Source organism: Theobroma cacao, chromosome 5, assembly GCF_053813885.1.
Source record: "Theobroma cacao isolate CCN51 chromosome 5, ASM5381388v1, whole genome shotgun sequence".
Classification (NCBI taxonomy): domain Eukaryota; kingdom Viridiplantae; phylum Streptophyta; class Magnoliopsida; order Malvales; family Malvaceae; genus Theobroma; species Theobroma cacao.
In genome coordinates, this window is record NC_142643.1 from 34,581,683 (window position 1) to 34,601,138 (window position 19,456).

At 35.7% G+C, this 19,456-nt stretch overlaps 2 protein-coding genes and 1 pseudogene across 2 annotated transcripts; 2 read left to right on the forward strand and 1 right to left on the reverse strand.

Annotated features, from left to right (window-relative positions):
- The first annotated feature begins 351 nt into the window (after positions 1–351).
- Positions 352–6,187, forward strand: GUN5 (magnesium-chelatase subunit chlH, chloroplast, putative / Mg-protoporphyrin IX chelatase, putative (CHLH)). Its single transcript, XM_018121364.2, has 5 exons — positions 352–1,946; positions 2,324–2,406; positions 3,014–4,816; positions 5,040–5,516; positions 5,657–6,187. Exons 1-5 carry the CDS (start codon positions 539–541, stop codon positions 6,032–6,034), a joined length of 4,149 nt encoding a protein of 1,382 aa, XP_017976853.2. The 5' UTR covers positions 352–538; the 3' UTR covers positions 6,035–6,187.
- A 743-nt stretch (positions 6,188–6,930) lies between these two features.
- LOC18598929 (putative glycosyltransferase STELLO2) lies at positions 6,931–11,960 on the reverse strand. Its single transcript, XM_007028673.3, has 3 exons — positions 9,933–11,960; positions 8,030–8,156; positions 6,931–7,665 (listed from the first exon to the last, which is right to left on the reverse strand). The coding sequence occupies exons 1-3, from the start codon at positions 11,630–11,632 to the stop codon at positions 7,192–7,194; spliced, it is 2,301 nt and encodes a 766-aa protein (XP_007028735.3). The 5' UTR covers positions 11,633–11,960; the 3' UTR covers positions 6,931–7,191.
- A 5,440-nt stretch (positions 11,961–17,400) lies between these two features.
- Positions 17,401–18,316, forward strand: LOC108661983 (manganese-dependent ADP-ribose/CDP-alcohol diphosphatase-like; annotated as a pseudogene).
- Positions 18,317–19,456: the final 1,140 nt, after the last annotated feature.

Genomic DNA, 19,456 nt, shown 5'->3' on the forward strand with positions numbered 1-19,456 from the left:
TCTCTCTCGTTATCCACCCTCGGCCTTCCCTTGTAGCACTTTTCGAAATCCAACTCAACCAATCACAATTCAGGAAACTCCATCACCGCAACCCCAAAAGATAGATAAGTTAGACACCCCCATTTTCTCTCTCTGTCCCCCTCCCTCCTTGCTGAGAACCGACCTCGAAACAAACTCATCCTCACAAATAGCTCCAATTGCAACCCCTCGTAAACCCACATGCCACGTGTTCCTTTCTCCCACCACTAACCATAAAAACTAACCATATTTCAATTCTCAAAATTCCCCTGTCCACAGAAAAAAATATAAAACCAGCGAAGCTTTCAGCACCCAAACGAAAGAAACAGGGAGAAGAGGCAGAAGCTGAAGCGGCAACACCCCAAAATCCCAAACAGAAACAGGAGCAGAGAGACAGCCTGAGAAATTCATATGTTTTGTTCACTATTCTCTTCTCTGTCTTGTCGTTGCTCTTTTTCTTCTTCGTTTCTCCTAGTAAAGCAGATTGCTCTGTTTTAGTTGCTACAGAGTATCCCCAACAATGGCTTCTTTAGTGTCTTCACCCTTCACTCTGCCGTCTTCCAAGCCTGACCAAATTTCTTCTCTTTCTCAAAAACACTTCTTTCTTCACTCATTTCTTCCCAAGAAAACCAACAACCAGCCCAACTCAAAATCTTCCTTGAAAGTAAAATGTGCAGTAACTGGCAATGGCCTTTTCACTCAAACAACACCAGAAGTTCGTAGAATTGTGCCAGAAAAGAAAGACAATCTCCCCACTGTCAAAATTGTCTACGTTGTCCTGGAAGCTCAGTACCAGTCTTCCCTTTCGAATGCAGTCCAGTCCTTGAACCAAACTTCCAACTTTGCTTTATTTGAAGTTGTTGGTTACTTGGTTGAGGAGCTTAGAGATGAAAGTACTTATAAAACCTTCTGTAAAGATCTCGAAGATGCGAATATCTTTATTGGGTCTTTGATTTTTGTTGAGGAGCTTGCATTGAAAGTAAAGGCTGCTGTGGAGAAAGAAAGGGATAGGCTTGATGCTGTTTTGGTGTTCCCTTCAATGCCTGAAGTAATGAGGCTAAACAAGTTGGGTTCTTTTAGTATGTCACAGCTTGGTCAATCAAAGAGTCCATTTTTTAAGTTATTCAAGAGAAAGAAGCAAGGAGCAGGTTTTGCTGATAGTATGTTGAAGCTTGTAAGGACATTGCCTAAGGTTTTGAAATACTTGCCTAGTGATAAGGCACAAGATGCTAGGCTTTACATATTGAGTCTTCAGTTTTGGCTTGGTGGTTCACCTGATAATCTTCAGAATTTCTTGAAAATGATATCAGGCTCTTATGTGCCAGCACTCAAAGGGACAAAGATTGACTATTCAGATCCAGTTTTGTTCTTGGACAGTGGGATTTGGCACCCAATAGCTCCTTCTATGTATGATGACGTGAAGGAGTATTTGAATTGGTATGGTACCAGGAGGGATGTTAATGAGAAGCTTAGGGGGCCTAATGCACCAGTAATTGGATTGGTTTTGCAAAGGAGTCATATTGTTACTGGTGATGAGAGCCACTATGTAGCTGCGATTATGGAGTTAGAGGCAAGAGGGGCAAAAGTGATACCAATTTTTGCTGGTGGACTTGATTTTTCTGGACCAGTTGAGAGGTTCTTGATCGATCCAGTTACCAAGAAGCCAATGGTGAATTCGGTGGTGTCATTAACCGGCTTTGCTCTCGTTGGGGGACCTGCTAGGCAGGACCATCCAAGGGCTGTTGAGGCACTGATGAAGCTGGATGTTCCTTACATTGTTGCACTGCCTTTGGTTTTTCAAACAACGGAGGAGTGGCTAAACAGTACTTTGGGGCTACATCCCATTCAAGTAGCTCTGCAAGTGGCACTTCCAGAGTTGGATGGAGGCATGGAGCCTATCGTTTTTGCCGGCCGTGACCCTAGAACAGGCAAGTGAAGTGACCCACTTTAGAATGACTCTTATTTAATGATTTATTTTGCCTTTTTTTTAATTGTCATAACTTGTTTGGTTTGTGTACTTAAATTCTTGTTGATACCGTACAATACATTTAGATGAAGATAAAAAGAGGATTTTTTCCTCCTTTTGGAATTTAGACAAGTGCCTAAAATATGGTGTTCGAGCTATGCCTTTATCTGCTATGCTTTTATTACACTAGTTGTGCCATGTTGTCTGTTGCTTTATCTTAGGAGGCCTCTTTGTTGCTGTCGCATCCTCCACTTACAGTTATTTTCTGTCTCATATATGGCTTTGGACTCAAGTAAATATTGCTTTCAGAGTTCAAGTAAAATCGTGTTTTAACTGCAGGGAAATCACACGCTCTTCACAAGAGGGTGGAGCAGCTCTGCACCCGAGCAATCAAGTGGGCTGAACTGAAAAGGAAATCCAAGGTATTTGCTTTTACGCTACATAAATTTCCAATCTATACACATTATATGGCTTCTATTGTTTTCCAAGAGATCATAGATGTAAAATAATTAACCAAAAGGCTTAAATTAACAGCAAAAGTTTTGAGTCTACAGAACATATATGTGTAATGACTGATGATAATGTCTATGTAATCTATTTTAGATAATACAGAACATATATGTGTAATGACTAATGATGATGTCTATGTAATCTATTTAAGATACTATCGCTTACTAGTTAAATCTACTTGTCAAACCTTTAATAATGGAGTTTTTTTCTCACATTTACCTAAAAATGACCTTCAATAAACAATATAGGTGTATAAAATCTTAAATTAGTCATGATTGCCATTTCATCAATCACTTGTTTACAATATGTGTTTGATGGTGATTATGATGATTGAAACTAAAATATCCTTTTTCTTTCTCCACATTCTATGACACACAACTTTATAAAACTTGAGAATATGCTGTTGATTTATTTGATTGGCCTTCTAGACCTTATTAATGTTGCTGGTTTCCTTATATTTCTGTTTAGCACATCCCTGCTCTTTTTGGAGTTTTTATGATAAGTGTATGATCGTTGCAGACTCAGAAGAAGTTGGCAATCACTGTATTCAGCTTCCCTCCCGACAAAGGAAATGTTGGCACAGCTGCCTACCTTAATGTTTTTGCCTCCATCTATTCAGTTCTGAAAGACCTAGAGAAAGATGGTTACAATGTTGAAGGCCTTCCAGAGACTGCTGAAGCTTTAATTGAAGATGTAATACATGACAAGGAGGCACAATTTAACAGCCCTAATCTGAACGTTGCTTATAAAATGAGTGTCCGCGAGTACCAAGGCCTTACTCCCTATGCTACTGCTTTGGAGGAAAACTGGGGTAAACCTCCTGGAAATTTGAATTCTGATGGAGAGAATCTTTTGGTATATGGAAAGCAGTATGGTAATGTCTTCATTGGAGTCCAGCCTACTTTTGGTTATGAGGGTGATCCTATGCGGCTGCTTTTCTCCAAATCAGCTAGCCCACATCATGGATTTGCAGCATATTACTCCTTTGTTGAGAAGATTTTCAAAGCTGATGCTGTTCTTCATTTTGGTACTCATGGATCACTTGAATTTATGCCTGGAAAACAGGTGGGAATGAGTGATGTTTGTTACCCTGATAGTCTTATTGGGAATATTCCCAATGTTTATTACTATGCTGCTAACAACCCATCTGAAGCTACCATAGCCAAGCGCCGTAGTTATGCTAATACCATTAGCTATCTGACTCCTCCAGCTGAAAATGCTGGGCTTTACAAGGGACTCAAGCAATTAAGTGAACTCATCTCCTCATACCAGTCCCTTAAAGACTCAGGTCGTGGGCAACAAATAGTTAATTCAATTATCAGCACAGCTAAACAATGCAATCTTGACAAAGATGTGCAACTTCCTGACGAGGGAGAGGAAATTTCAGCAAAAGAACGGGATCTTGTGGTTGGAAAAGTATATTCCAAGATCATGGAGATTGAGTCCCGACTTTTGCCATGCGGGCTTCATGTCATTGGTGAGCCGCCATCTGCCATGGAAGCAGTTGCAACATTGGTCAACATTGCTGCGTTGGACCGTCCTGAAGATGCAATTATATCACTGCCAGCTATATTAGCTGGGTCTGTTGGAAGAAACATAGAGGATGTGTACAGAGGAAGTGATAAAGGAATCTTGAAGGATGTAGAGCTTCTGCGGCAAATTACTGAGGCCTCACGTGGTGCAATTTCTGCTTTTGTGGAGCGAACGACCAACAAGAAGGGTCAAGTTGTTGATGTGGCTGATAAGTTGAGCTCTATCCTCGGGTTTGGTATCAATGAACCCTGGATTCAGTACTTGTCAAGCACGAAATTCTACCGTGCAGATAGGGAAAATCTTAGAGTATTGTTTGAGTTCCTAGGAGAGTGTTTGAAGCTGGTTGTTGCTGATAATGAGTTGGGCAGTTTAAAACAAGCATTGGAGGGGAAATATGTTGAACCTGGGCCGGGTGGTGACCCAATTAGAAATCCTAAAGTGTTGCCAACAGGAAAGAACATTCATGCATTGGATCCACAAGCTATTCCAACAGCAGCTGCAATGCAGAGTGCAAAAATTGTGGTAGATAGGTTAATTGAAAGACAGAAGGTTGACAATGGGGGAAAGTATCCAGAGACCATTGCACTTGTATTATGGGGAACAGATAATATTAAAACTTACGGTGAGTCACTGGGTCAAGTCTTGTGGATGATTGGAGTGAGGCCAGTGGCTGATACATTTGGTAGAGTCAACAGGGTGGAAGCAGTTAGTCTTGAAGAGCTTGGCAGGCCCAGGATTGATGTTGTTGTTAATTGCTCTGGAGTTTTCAGAGATCTATTCATAAATCAGGTATTAGTCCTACTATCTAAAAAAAAAGGAAATGTCATACACTAATCCATGCATAGAGATTGCATTTTTCTAACAGTCTCAGAGTTATCTTAAAAACAGGATTTAAACCAGTGGTGTGTCAATTATTTTTGGCGTCAAACTGTTTAAGCTTCATTTCTGTCTCATCATTTTTTCTGTCTTTCCTTATGATTTTGCGTTCTAATTTCTAATTTTTGGTTGACAGATGAACCTCCTTGATCGAGCTGTGAAGATGGTAGCTGAATTGGATGAACCAGTGGAGCAGAACTATGTAAGGAAGCATGCATTTGAGCAAGCCCAAGCCTTGGGGATTGAGGTTAGAGAAGCTGCAACACGGGTCTTCTCCAACGCCTCAGGATCCTACTCCTCCAATGTCAACCTGGCTGTTGAAAACTCCTCATGGAATGATGAGAAGCAGCTCCAAGATATGTACTTGAGCCGGAAATCTTTTGCTTTTGACTGTGATGCCCCTGGTGCAGGCATGACTGAGAAAAGGAAAGTCTTCGAGATGGCTTTAAGCACAGCAGATGCCACATTCCAAAATCTTGATTCATCAGAAATTTCACTCACTGATGTGAGTCACTACTTTGACTCCGATCCAACAAATCTAGTACAGAACCTACGGAAGGATGGAAAGAAGCCTAGTGCATACATTGCAGACACTACCACAGCTAATGCCCAGGTGTGCACGGTTACATTTTCCTCTGAATGTTAGACAACATATAGGATTGTATCCGAGACTTGCAACATTTTATGCTGATCCTGCAACTCTAATTACCATGAATACACGTTTCACTGTGCCTACTACGCTCCAATTTGCAGGTTCGAACTCTTTCTGAAACCGTGAGACTAGATGCACGAACCAAGTTGTTGAACCCCAAGTGGTACGAAGGAATGATGTCAAGTGGCTATGAAGGAGTCCGTGAAATTGAGAAGCGCCTTACTAATACTGTAGGGTGGAGTGCAACTTCTGGACAGGTCGATAACTGGGTGTACGAAGAGGCTAATTCAACGTTCATTCAAGATGAGAATATGTTGAATAGGCTCATGAGCACCAATCCAAACTCATTCCGGAAGTTGGTGCAAACATTCCTGGAGGCCAATGGACGTGGTTATTGGGAAACTTCGGAGGACAATATTGAGAGGTTGAGGCAGTTGTATTCTGAAGTTGAAGACAAGATCGAAGGCATTGACCGATGAACTGTAAACAAATAGGTTCAGGAGTTGCAAATATGTATTCACACTGATTATTTACTTGGGCCCTTCCCTAGGGGATGAGCTGAAACAACCGTCAGGAACTTATGGAATGTCAAATTGTTAATTATAAAAAACTTTGCTCTGTGATGATGTCAATTTCATGAGTCATCTCATCCTCCATTTGCTATAACTTGCATTTTCAAATCTATAGGACAATTTGCATAAGCAGGTTTTGGTCTTTAGTATATTGTGAAATAAAAGGTTATTTCAGAAATAATGTAGTTCAAAAATCAAATGAATCTGTTAAGTAGATGGTAGTGTAACAAGTAAAACAATATAAAGAAGATATAAATCAGTTGGAAATTTTAGGTTGGAGGCCACAACTTTAGGGAAACTAGAAAGATTTGGGATATTGAATATGCTGAACTACTCTACATCGAAGAAAACAAATAAATAAATGTAATTTTTCCAAATAAGTAAATTTTTTTGAAGTGAAAATTTTGAATTTTTAAAAAAATTTTGATGAATATTTGGAGTCACATTGATTTGATATTTATAATTAAAGTTTTAATTTGATTTTAAATTTTATTTTTTTTATAATTTATAACCAAAATTTTAATGTAATTTTTTATTTTTTATTTTTTATGTTATTTTTTTAATTTTTAATTTAATTTAATTTTTTAATGTAAAAGAGAGAGAGAGGAAAAGGAAAACATTAATATGTTCAGATTTAATTTTATTTATTATAAGGTAGTAATTTTTAGGGTATTTTTATTTCAACTTCAGGAAACAGGATTCCAGATGTCTGTCTAGGAAGACCACAGTCAGAAAAGGCGAAGAATCCAAGAAAATGGATCTGCAATTCCTGAATGAAAATCATTAAAATCAGCAAAGCAGGATTGGCAATGGACATTTTCCACTCATATATTCATGAGCTCAAAAGAACAGGATGAACACATTTTCTCTTTGGAGGGAATCTCCAACCAGTAAATGAATCATACAAAGGTAAATCTACAGAGAAGTTACAAAAAGAACACCCCTTCCCCTGAAAAAATTAAGGAAATAAAAAGAAAAAAAAAAACAAAAAACAGTATTTGGTATTACAGTTACAAATGTAGGTACATGTTTCTTTCCTCCTCACTACTGCACTTCTTCCACCTTCAAACTAACTCCATTAGGAGAGGATCACCTTCAGCCATTATTCTGATTAGCTTTATGAATTCCTGTTCACTTGACACCTTCCATGGATGCACCGCAGCTGCTTGTGCAGAATAATGTGTTGAAGAAGAATTAGTTGAAGGTAGGTCCTGCTTATACACCATTTTACTAAGCACTGAATCAAAATTCTGAGGCAAATCCATTGACAAAAAGAACATGGGTATGGCAACCTTTTGATGGATTTCTAGATGCCCAACCAGATTAACAAGATCAACAAAGTCTGCTACAAAGCGCCTAGGAATGTAGAATATCTCAGAACTGCAAATTGTGAGGCTCTGATCACTCCTTACAACTTCTTTATAATTCACTTGGAAGTGAACTGGCATTGTACTAACAACTTTCTTTACCATGTCCGCTTGCTTTGAATACCAATCTGAATTTCCATTGGTTGATGCAGTAGTCCAAGACATGGATACCTTATTCCCATGAAATTGAGAGGAAAAGTAAAACAGTGACTTTGTAGTTACTCAAAATAAACAATTTTCGTCTTTTTGGAACATAGTGCTTCATATTGTGTAAATATTGTGTAAGATTATATTGTTATTTACATGCATAAACAGACATAACAATTCAAACTGTTCCCTTCAAATAAATGGCAAATGAAAAACTATTGCAAGAAACAAATAAGTGCTAGAACAATTAATAATCATGTGAATGGTTAAAGAAACATAGCCAAGTAGGTCTCAAAAGGCTTACCCAACTAGTTTTTTAAATATTTAAAATAACATGTCAAGAGTCAAAAGAAAATAAATGCTAAGAGAAAAGGCAGAGCTTTGGTACCTTATCTGCAATCCATAGCTTAGTCTTGTCTGCCTGTAGTAGATTCCAGTAATTAAGAATGGTATCATCTTCAAGGAATAAAAAGCCGTCTGCACTAGAAAACCGATCAAATATCTTGGGCAGATGCCTAAAACAAATGTTAAGAGATAATTAGTAAAAAATGAAAGATGCCCTGTACAAGTAATTCTGGTTTAACATGACTACAGGATGACTCAATACAAATAAAACAGGTAGGTTATCACTTAACTGCTATAGTTTCCATGATTATCAACCATCAATTGACCACATAACAACAATTTGCTGCCTTTAGGAAGACTTTACTCAGAAGAAAGGAACACACGAACAACTTAATTGACATATTACCAAACCTAACTTACACTTTAACAAAAATAAGTAAACAGAAACACATTGTATTGCAATATAATTAATAAAACTCCAATTGCAGTATAAGATAACTTCTTCAAAGAGATGATTAATTGTTTATACAACTAATTTATTCAGAAAATAATATTGATGGGCATTAAATTTTTCTAAGGCTTTGAGTAGGGACGATGAGAAAAATTCTAAATCCGATGGTTATGCTATAAAATAGGACAGTAATTATGAATATTGGGCCTTAGATTGAAAAGTTTTCCACTCAATCCTTCCTACCAAGCAAAGCCTTAGTGACGGTAGAAGAGGGAGCCTGGCTATGATTTAGCAAGGGAAAGCACAGGTAGTACTTTGAATTAAAAGGAGATGTGGCTTGGCAAGAAAGGAACAGATTGTCAAGGATCATGGGAGAAATCAGAAAAGATGGCCATTTTCGAGATTTTAAAATGTCTAATGATACTATCAGGAATCAGCAAGGACCAATTACAATGTAGCAAATCCCAGCTTCAAATAATACATCTACTTCATGCAAGGACTCTTTATAGTATAACTTCCATTCCCCTAAGGCTAAAAAAAGGCCATTTGCAAAAACTTCAAGTCAAATCCAACTTAAAAAGTACATCCAGTATATTTTGAGTTAATAGCTTCCAATGAATGGTCATATCAAAAACAAAACCCTGCCTGAATATGGAAACTGCTAATCAGAGTAGGGGCCACCCAATTGGCAATTAGTATGTTATGGATCAATCATCTACCATAAAGAGACTCATTTTTCATTTTCAAATTCAAATAAAATGATTCTCAGTATAAAAGTTGCTTCATACAACAAACAAAAAAAATTCAATATCAACCTCCACTACCTAATATATGACAGCCTCTTATTTAGTAGTCTCTAAATTGCACTACATTTGCACCTCCAATTTTACAATATAATTAAAAGAATCAAGATCAACAGAAAATCAAAGGTTAAGACATTCAATATGAAGAATAATCCAAGTATAAAACGAAATTAATCAATTTTTACACGACTTCATCTTCTGTAAAACACAATATCATTTGCTTCACTATCTCATGCATGCATTTACTGCCAACTATGTTTCTGTAAAAGGCACATGAAAGAAAATCAAGACACTTTCATATTAGTTTTCCATGGATCAAGTGCATTTATGAAAACTGGATGTCCCAATTCACTGCAACTAATAATTGTTCTCTACAAATAATATTGCAATTAATAATTGATAACCAGATTCAGTTTGTCCAACGTTTTAAACAACAATTTATCTGGAGGTATTTTGCAAAAATCTCCCTGCCCAGCTAAGGACAAAAGAAACTCAGGCGAATCAATGCTCTAATGGCCAGGAAAGGTATCTAGTAAACCAGAATATAACTTTGTTCCCCAAAAATACAAAAGAGAAGAAAAGTAAGACAAATTCAACAATTGAAATGATAAGCAAGAAGCATCATAGACAACTAAAGTGATAAAACAAAAGTATTATGTCAAGGGTAAGAAATGATTCTTGTGGCAACTTACTTGTAAATTTCATCTAATTGACCTTCTTCGACAGCAAGATCTGAATTCTTCTGTGCAGACAAAATAACCACAGTTTTAAATATTCGCCCATAAAGCAATCTCCACTCCAAGGCAGTACGTTCCACAGGACCACTGCAGAACATGATAAGCACAACATTTCCAAAGTTCTTCCTCCAATGAATCAAATTCCCAATCTCATAACTAACTGTCCCTGTTTCCTCCACCGCTAGATGAACAGATGGCAATTTCTGAGGAATAAAGTCTTTTCGATCCCCATGACCAATATTTGCCCGTGGCCTGTCCAATTCCAATGACATCAACCTTGGCTGCTGATAACCCACAGCAAGCAAGTCCTGAAGCCAAGCAGCAGTAAACCTTACGTCCTGCTCGGTCCAAAACCCCTCTTCTGCCATAGCATAACTCAATTCCAATATCTTCTCAAACAACCTATGCTTATTTGATCTCCACGACACCAAGAATTTAATCAAACGACCCACATTCACATGAAGATCCTTCTCCTCTGAAAAGGGGTATGCCTCAATTCTGTCATACCGGTGAACTGTAGCTGGATACACAACAACATAACCACCAATCTCCCACAAAAGCCTCTGTCCCCAATAACCCCTCAACACATCTGAAGCCATTGTACTAACAGAAACAGGGAGCATCAAGGCCCAAAATGCCGATGAATGATATATCGTATTAAATGAATTTAATGGCACCATCATACCTTGAGGCAATGCCACTTTCGGTGCATGCTCATCAAACCTAATATCAAAAGCTTCCAAACGTGACTTCCTAGTAAAATAAAACACAGAATCAACATCCGGTAACCCATTTGAAATCCCTTGTTGTATAAACTGTTTCCCACCAAAAACCTCAGTGTAAAATTCCTCATGTCCAATTTCACCCACATTTTCCAATGGTAATCCCCTAGGCCAAACTGACCGTTGCCCGAAATGAATAAAAGGGTTGATTACAGTCCTGTTAGGATTATCATGACTATACTGCAATATAACTTCTTGCCTAGCTCCTTCCCCTACTAATTCCACGTCAAAATGTTTCCCTAAATCATTATCAATTATTTCCCCCCGATCATCAGCATCAAAGATCTTTTTAGCACCATGTTGAATCGCAAACAAATAACCAACACTTTTTCTAACATAAGAATCATAAGGCAAATGATCCACAACACGAAAACCCAAATTAGCTTGCATATCTAATGACAGAAAAATAGCACCTTTTAAGCTCCAATCTCTGGGTGTCCTCGAATTCCCGATTGCCAAAACCTGCCACCCTTTAACCTTCACCATCTTTTTCAACGCGTCAGACGGGTAATTTGAAACGGAGACAACCACCCATTGCTCTGATCTGAAATTAGCGTACGGCGACGTTTTGTCAGCAATGGGTTTGATTGAATTCCATTTGAGTTGAGGGAGAGATATGGAATCGATGGCGTGTTGGGTCTGAGATTGGAGGCAAAGGAGGGAAGCCGTGTTGGTGGAGGTGTAGAGGAAGAAAACGGCGGCAATGGTGGAAATTAGCACAAAGATTGTGATGATTCTGTAAAAATTCTCAGAAACCCATGTGGAGAAATCGAGGTTTTTGGGTTCAGCGAACCTGCCTTGTTGAAGTGTAGGGAGGGTTCTGATCTGGGGACGTTTCGGAGATTTCGGAACTGTACGGTCTTGGACCAACATTTGATCTTCTGCCTAGAAATTTCAAAGCTAAATTCTTGCGTAGATCTTCACTTCTGTTCCTCAGTGTCAGCTTGACTCATTGCTTGACTCTAAAAATGGAGCCAGCTGCTTCACTATTTTGAACTCTCTTTTTGTTTTCGTTTCCGTTTTCGTTTGGGTTTGCTTTTATGCTCTGTGAAAGACTAAAAGGACCAGAGAGACGGACACGCTCTCGTGTGGCTGCCGACAGGTACAAGCGAAGAGAGGGGTGGTTTCGTAGGCTTCAATGTAAATGTAACGCAACTGCTACTAGTTTGGTGGGTCGTTGTTCTGTCTTCTTCTGGAAAATTTTTTTTATTATTTTCTCTTCATGCATTTATTATTGTTATTAGCATTTTCTTTTCCTTTCTGTGGTTGGAATGATTGAGCGTTTGAGCTAAAGCCTTTAATTTAATTTAGGAAAGGTAAGCGAGCCCTTGCGGTGGCGGCAGATAAATCAGATGCTGCTACTCTGTACTGTGGGGCCACCCATTCGCCCTAAACATGACTGGTTTGGTTTGAGATCGATAAAAGCTCCCTCTTAACAGCGATGGCAACCCGTGAAGCAACTTGCATTTTTTGCTTTTTGCTCCAAGAAAGCGAAAATTTTTATTCAATTTCAAAATATCACGTCTAAAATTAATAAATTTACAAGTCGGATAATGTAACCATGTGTATTTGAAATCGTCATAAAATAATTAATTATTAGTTAAATTATCTCAAAAATATATAATTAAAACAATTAAAATTTACTTATTGATTATCAAATTTATCTCTAAACAAATCAACATAATTTAGAGACAATATTTAAATTTTGATTAATTGAAATTTACTTTTTACCTTTTAGTCATTTAATTTATCTCTAAAAATTAAGATAATTTGAAAATAAGATGTAAATTCGATCAATCAAAACTCAAGATTTCAAAGTTTGACCAATCAAAAGACTATCTATGATTCATCATAATTTATCTCTAACCAAATTAATATAATTTTGAAGTAAATTCAAAGAAATTAAATTTAAGATTAAGCCGTAGATCCTTGACACACGAAGAATCAGACCAAGTCATAGATTATCAAAGAATATCAAAGATTGTAGACTCTACGTATGATAAATATTTGTTATTTGTCTTAGAATTTCTAATCTAATTTTTGATACAAAATTTGTGTATATAAATTTCTAACACACTCAATGGGACAATCTTTACCTGTCATGTCTTTTCTTCAAAATCTCAAATTTCCAAATTGCAATGGCTCTCAAAGAAGAACCTCGTTAGCAAACTAGCTGTCAAAACTGCTCAAGCAAATCTTGCAATTTCTCAAGATTCATCATCAAGCACAAATATTCCATTTCATCCATATGGTATTATGAAAAGGACAAAAGCTCTTACTGAATTGTATAAGCAAACTTCTGTAGTGCTGAACCAAAATCTTTTATTTGATGCTTCTTCTCCAAGTTTAGAAGAAATCTTTGCTCTGCAACTTGCTTCCTCCAAAGGATCAAGTACAAATCTTTAACTCTCATGCAAGGAACAAGATGATTATTCAAATAGTAGCTTTGTTCTTTCATTCCCTCGACACAGTTCCTCTTCAAAAGCAAATTTTAGAGTGATGGCTGTTATGACAACTGGCACGACATCTCTAGAAAAACATGTTGCACTTCTTGCGAAGACTTTAAAATCTTTGACGACAAGCATTAGAGAAAATGATGAGCAAGTTGCCTTGATGATAGCAAAAATTAACAACTTTATTGGAAAGACATAGGTTGCTCTTAGCCAAAATCAATGCCAAAATATTCAAGAAAATGATGAGAATTCCATTACAGAAGTGGAAAACAATCCTCAACAAAAAGCCAATAAAGTGGTCACGGCAAACCAATTGAAGGAATTCATCAACGAATTGGTGGAAAGTGTTGTTCAATTTTTTACCCATGCAAGAATACGTATTGCAAAGATAATATAGTGATAAGTAGAGTGTCGATCTCACAGAGAATTGAATTAATTCTTATTGTTAACTACTAAAATTAACACACCCTAATTTTATATAAACAATTAAAATTAAACTTAAAACTAATAAACTAATAACTAAAGTAATCTAAAATATATTAGCAAAATTATTTTATTAACTTCTAGAGATTACTAGAACAAAAATTATAATGTCCCTCAATACTTCATTTGAATATTGTCTTTTTCTCTTAACTCAGTTTAATGGATTAAGTTGTTAACCTAGAGTCCTAATTTATTTACAAATCTTTATCGAGTTTCTCATAAAAATACCTCTCTCAATTAATTTACTATATATTTATACAAATTAAATTTAAGAAAGATTCATTAAGTTTGCACTTTAATTTAAGCTACGTATGGCTTATAAGTGTATGTCTATCTTATATGCAAATCAAACCATCTAATCAACTAAGTGCATTCGATCATACGTTATTTTATTCAAGGTCTACCTAAATCTCTTTCGTCAAAGTTTAACCTAGGTTTTCAATTCAATCTAATTGGTGGTCAGTCAACTAGAAGTATTAAGAACATAATAAAATAAACAACTTAAATCTATTAAAGGTAAGCAAAAAAGAAATAAATAAATCAGATTACATATTGAGTTCAATCATAATCTTAGATAAACAATTTAGTTCTCCATCAAGTCACACATCATCATCAAATAAAATTTAAACATTAAAAACAAACCAAGAAAATAAGAGAATAACAAAAAGATAGAAAAACCCAAGAATTGTATTCTTGATTTCCAAATCTCTTTGAATTTTTCAAATTCTTCTTAACTTTAATGACTTTGTGGCTTGACTCTCAGTTGTCAATCTGGTATTTTTTTCCCTTTTAAAAGTCCTTCGAAAAGTTATTTTTATAGGGCTTTAAAGTTAGGCCAAGTTCGATAAAGAAAAAAGTCAAATCCAATCAAGATTTCCTTATCAAACTCCGTGGGCCACGGCCTACTACCTCCAAAGTCGCGGCCTTGACAATTTAAATAGCAAAAATTGTAATTGTTCTAGGACTACTACAGTACTCCAATTTCGAAAAGATTTTTGACCACTTTTTAGGCTGAACTAGGCAAAGTGGTAAACATAAAAGTTGTAGCTTTTTCTCTTATATTTCCAATGACAAAAGAATCATCTAATTTAGAGCTCTGTAGAGAGAGTTATGATTAAAATACCAAAATATGTGCAGTGAAAGTCTGCACTTTGAAATTGCTTTCCTTTTTTCATTAAAATTCTTCTTTCATTAAACCTACAAAAGTACAAATAAATCAATAACAACCTATCTTATTCACATTAACACAGAATTAAGTATAAAATTAAGTAAAATTAGATTGACTCACCTAAATTAACTAACCTAAAATAATTTAAATAAAATATACTAATTTTTATGCATTACTACAAGAATCAAGCTAAATTACTATCAAAATTAATTCCAAATAACTCTATATTAGAGAGTTATCAGAAAGTGTCACCTAATTTTCTTACACTTATGCGAAACCATACTTTTAAAGGATTGATTGCATGAGGATGTTATAGAACTATCAACCACTAAAGTTCCAATAGTTTGATAGCAAAGGAAATCCTCATCAACATGTTGCACATTTTGTGGAAACTTGCAACAATGTTAGCATCGATGGAAATCTTATGGTAAGTAGTTCTTTTGCTCTCTAAAAGGCAACACCTTCAATTGGTACACTAATTTGAAGCTTGGGGCCATTGATAGTTGATAGCAACTAGAATGTGAGTTCCTTAATTGCTTCTATAGCACTCGACGTGTATTAAGTATGATTGAACTCACAACTCCAAATCAATGAAAAAAATGAACCTGTGATTAATTACATCCATAGGTGGAGAAATCTTAGTCTTAACTACAAGGAGCGATTGTTCAAGTCATCAGCCCTTGATATGTGCATTTAGTGGATGAATTAGGGATGATGCTACATTTTTCAAGGCATTAAGCCTAAAACTTTTGAACAATTAGTTACTCGTGTACATGTCATGGAGTTAAGCATGTTAACAGCTAGAAATCAAAGACCTCTAGTGCAAGAACCAAAGAAGGGCAAGTAAGATGTTTGTAAAAGGGGCAAAACTTTGACAGATAAAGGTGAAGGAAAATAGTTTATGATTGTGAACACCAAACCCATCAAGATGACTACCAACTCAAAAAAAAACCTAGGAGATAAAGTTTGGCTTTTTGCAAGATAAAAAGAAATTGTCTTTAAAGGAAAGGAAAGATAAGCAGTACATTTCCCTAACTTAGATGTTGTAGAAATCTTGGAAGAATTTCTAAAGTCAAAGCTTACTCAATTGTTAAAGATGAAGTGACTTGAAAAAGCTGATCTAGTAAATGACCCTAACTATTGCAAGTACCATCATTTGATTAGTCACCCTATAGAAAAATATTCTGTCATGAAAGACAAAATCATGGGGCTATACAAGGATGGGAAAGTCAAGTTTGAAGAAGAAATGGTGTCATCATATTTGGCATTAGTGATGAGCATGGTTTCTCAACCAAATGTGTTAAATACAACCATAAAATTTGTATCTTTCGACTACATCACATCAACCCCAAATACAAAAGAAGCATCCAATCTTCAAGTTATTAGACATTTTCAAATAAATATGGGACACAATCCTATGCTGCAATAAAAGGAAAAATTATGTTGATTAAAAATTAGAAAATAAAGAAAGGGTCATGTTTGTTATTAATAAGAAAATAAGGGAAGTGTCATGTATGTTGGAGCAAACCAATAGTTGTGATTGTTTGAAATAAAACAATTGTGTTTGTTAGGAATAGGCACCTAAGCTTATAAAAATAACTTGTTAGGAATAGGCACCTAAGCTTATAAAAATAACCCTTTTTTAAGTAATAGAACGTACAACAGAAAACAATAACAACAATCTCTCATTTCTTTCTTAAGATTCTCCAAGTTTTTTTCTATATCATTTTGTCGTAGAAAAATCTTATAGAAATTTGATAATTTTGACATACTCTAATGAGTGCTTAGTGTATTGATTTTGTCAGTATAAAATGCAGTCAATCACTGGGTTTCATTATATTTTTGAGGTTTATACACTAGTAACTCTTTTACACACTACAAATGTGGGTGAATAAAACCTTAAAGGCCGTGGCATTGATAAATGTCTTAAAGCTTTTTTGACATTTTTTAGTTTAGTGTTCTAACAATCTTAAGGTTTTATTTCGTTTTAAATAGTTGCTATAAGTGGAACACTGAAGGAATTGGCTTCTAATTTTGAGGTTTGGTATGACCAGGTTAGGTCGTTAACTTGTTTTGATAAAATGGAAGTTTAAATGAATCGTAGTACTATGCTAATTTTTACTCATAGAATCTACCCCTGATTAAAATTCTAAATCTTTTGTTGTTGCCATTCTTTCTATTGAGAGTCGCGTTATGCAACAATTGACAGAAGAAACTGAAAAGCACATGCCTAATTTGGCTCTTTGGCTATAGTAAACCATTGTTACAATGCAGTGTGGTAGGTTAATTTTTTAGTTGGTGAATATACGCAATGAAGTTTCTTAAATGGCCAAGTGAGCAATCAAAATTTCTTCACTTAAGCAATGGTTGACGAGTTTGTTTTCCTTTTTACATTGCTTTAGATTTTAATAGATGGTTGTGGATTGGATAAGAATTCTCTTGTTCATTGGGTCTAATTTTGTATCACTAGTTTAATAGCAAGCTTTACGGATTAATAATTAATTTCTAAAATCATAAAATTAAACAGTGAATTCTACATGGGGTTTGCAACTAGATTAACAAATGGGCAAGGTATGCATCCTCTATTTTCCTTTGGCGTTATTTTTTATGTCTAGTATGCTGATGTCCCTAACGGCCACTTATTCATTGAGGTTCTTTGCTATTATCGATGTAGTATTCTTATTTTGCAAAAAGCAGTGAAGAGTTAGAACAACCTAAAGAATCTTAATTTTATTATTAATTTTCGAGATATAGTTGATGGACATTTTCCCAAGGATCAATCTCTAAATGCTGTGAATAAAGTAGTCGGTGAGTTTGAAAAAAAATTTAATGGTTTTGTCTATCACATGATTAGAAATCATTGTCTTTACAATCTCCCACGAGATAAGCTGCTTCCATTATTGATGACCTAATTATTAGTGGTGGTGGTCATGGCTACTATGAATTTTCACCAACACCAGAATACAGATTTGTTGTATTAGATGGCTATGATATCAGTATAATCGGATGGCCTTATGATCATCCAAATACATTGAAGGCCTTGAAATTCCTAAAAAAAAAAGTCTGAATTTAGATAAAAATAGCCTAGAAGGATTAGAAGGCCTTGATAGAAGGTTCCTTATGTTCAACGAAGTTGTTGGAAAAGAACAAATGGAATGGTTGGATGGTGAACTTCAAGATACAACAAACTTGAAACAAAAAGTAATTGTATATTGTCATTTACCTTTGGATCCAGGTGCATCAAATCAAAAAGTGCTTTTATAGAATTATGACCAAGTAATGAATTTGATTCATTGTTACAAATGTGTGAAGGTATGTCTAGCTGGGCATGATCATGAAGAAGGACATTGAATTGATTCTAATCTATGGATGGTACCACCCAACAAAGATAAGTCAATAGCACAAGTGGAATGTGTAAAGGTAATTAAATGCCTAATGTATGTAACAACGTGAACAAAGCCAAAAATAACATTTGTTGTTAGAAAATTAAGTCAATACACAAGTAATCCAAGTATTTTGCATTAGCAAGCATAAATAAAATACTAAGGTATTTAAGAAAACAATCAATTGTGGACTTTGCTATAATGGATATCCATTAGTACTAAAAAGATATTCAGATGCTAGTTGGATTACAGCTTTAGAAAATCATGCTTCCACAAGCAAATATATCTTCATGTTTAGTGGAGGTGCCATTTCTTGGAGGTCTAAGAAACAAATGTGTATAACAGATTTTACCATAGCAATCGAATTTATTGCATTAGTTGCCACCACTAAGGAAGTCGAATGACTAAGAAATTTACTTTATAGTGTGCCTTTATGGGCTAAACCAGTTTCTCCATTTTTTATCCGTTGTGGTAGTGAAGTAACTCTAGCAAAAGCACATAGCCAAGTGTATAATGGAAAATCTAGACATATTGGATTAAGACATAGCTATGTCAGATAATTAATTTCTGATGAAGTGATCACTATAACTTTTGTAAGGTTTAGTGAAAACTTGGCAGATCCTTTAACAAAAAATTACTAGAGATCTTGTAAATAAAGACCTCAAAAGGGATGGGGCTCAAACTCATAAATTGAAAGTCACCCATGGTGGAAACTCGACTTAATGCTTGGTATAATGTCAAGTCTTGAGTTCAACGAGACAAAGTACATCAACTACATGTGGCTGCTAGCACTATAATATAATATATTATATCTTATCCCAAATAAAGTGCTAGGTACCTGTAATAGTAAAGAAAGAATAAGTTATACACTCTTAATAGATCCATACCATAAAGTTTGTTAGAATGCTTTAGTTGTGGGGGCATTCTTGATAGGATCTACTTATGTGAGTGTAAAGTGTGGCTACTTCTGTCACGGCCCGGAACTCCCATCGAGCCCGTGACAACCGCCGCGACGTTTCGATCGACATTCATTACTCGGAATGTCAACCGAAACCCCGCAAGGCTTTAATATCAGCTTCTCATTTTCCCTGTGGGTAACTGTTTCCAAATACCACATTCTAAAAGATTTTAAACTGTTTCCAACTTAAACAAATAAAATAATATTTTTCGTCTCACAGGGGTATATTGGTCATTTATCCCAAAAATCTCA

Coding starts and splice junctions, on each gene's coding strand:
- GUN5 (XM_018121364.2), top strand. CDS start 539: ATGGCTTCTTTAGTGTCTTCACCCTTCACTCTGCCGTCTTCCAAGCCT. Junction 1,947..2,323: donor CGGCCGTGACCCTAGAACAG/GCAAGTGAAGTG, acceptor TTTTAACTGCAG/GGAAATCACACGCTCTTCAC. Junction 5,517..5,656: donor CTACCACAGCTAATGCCCAG/GTGTGCACGGTT, acceptor TCCAATTTGCAG/GTTCGAACTCTTTCTGAAAC.
- LOC18598929 (XM_007028673.3), bottom strand. CDS start 11,632: ATGTTGGTCCAAGACCGTACAGTTCCGAAATCTCCGAAACGTCCCCAG. Junction 8,157..9,932: donor CAATTAGATGAAATTTACAA/GTAAGTTGCCAC, acceptor CATTTGTTTTAG/GCATCTGCCCAAGATATTTG. Junction 7,666..8,029: donor AGCTATGGATTGCAGATAAG/GTACCAAAGCTC, acceptor CATGGGAATAAG/GTATCCATGTCTTGGACTAC.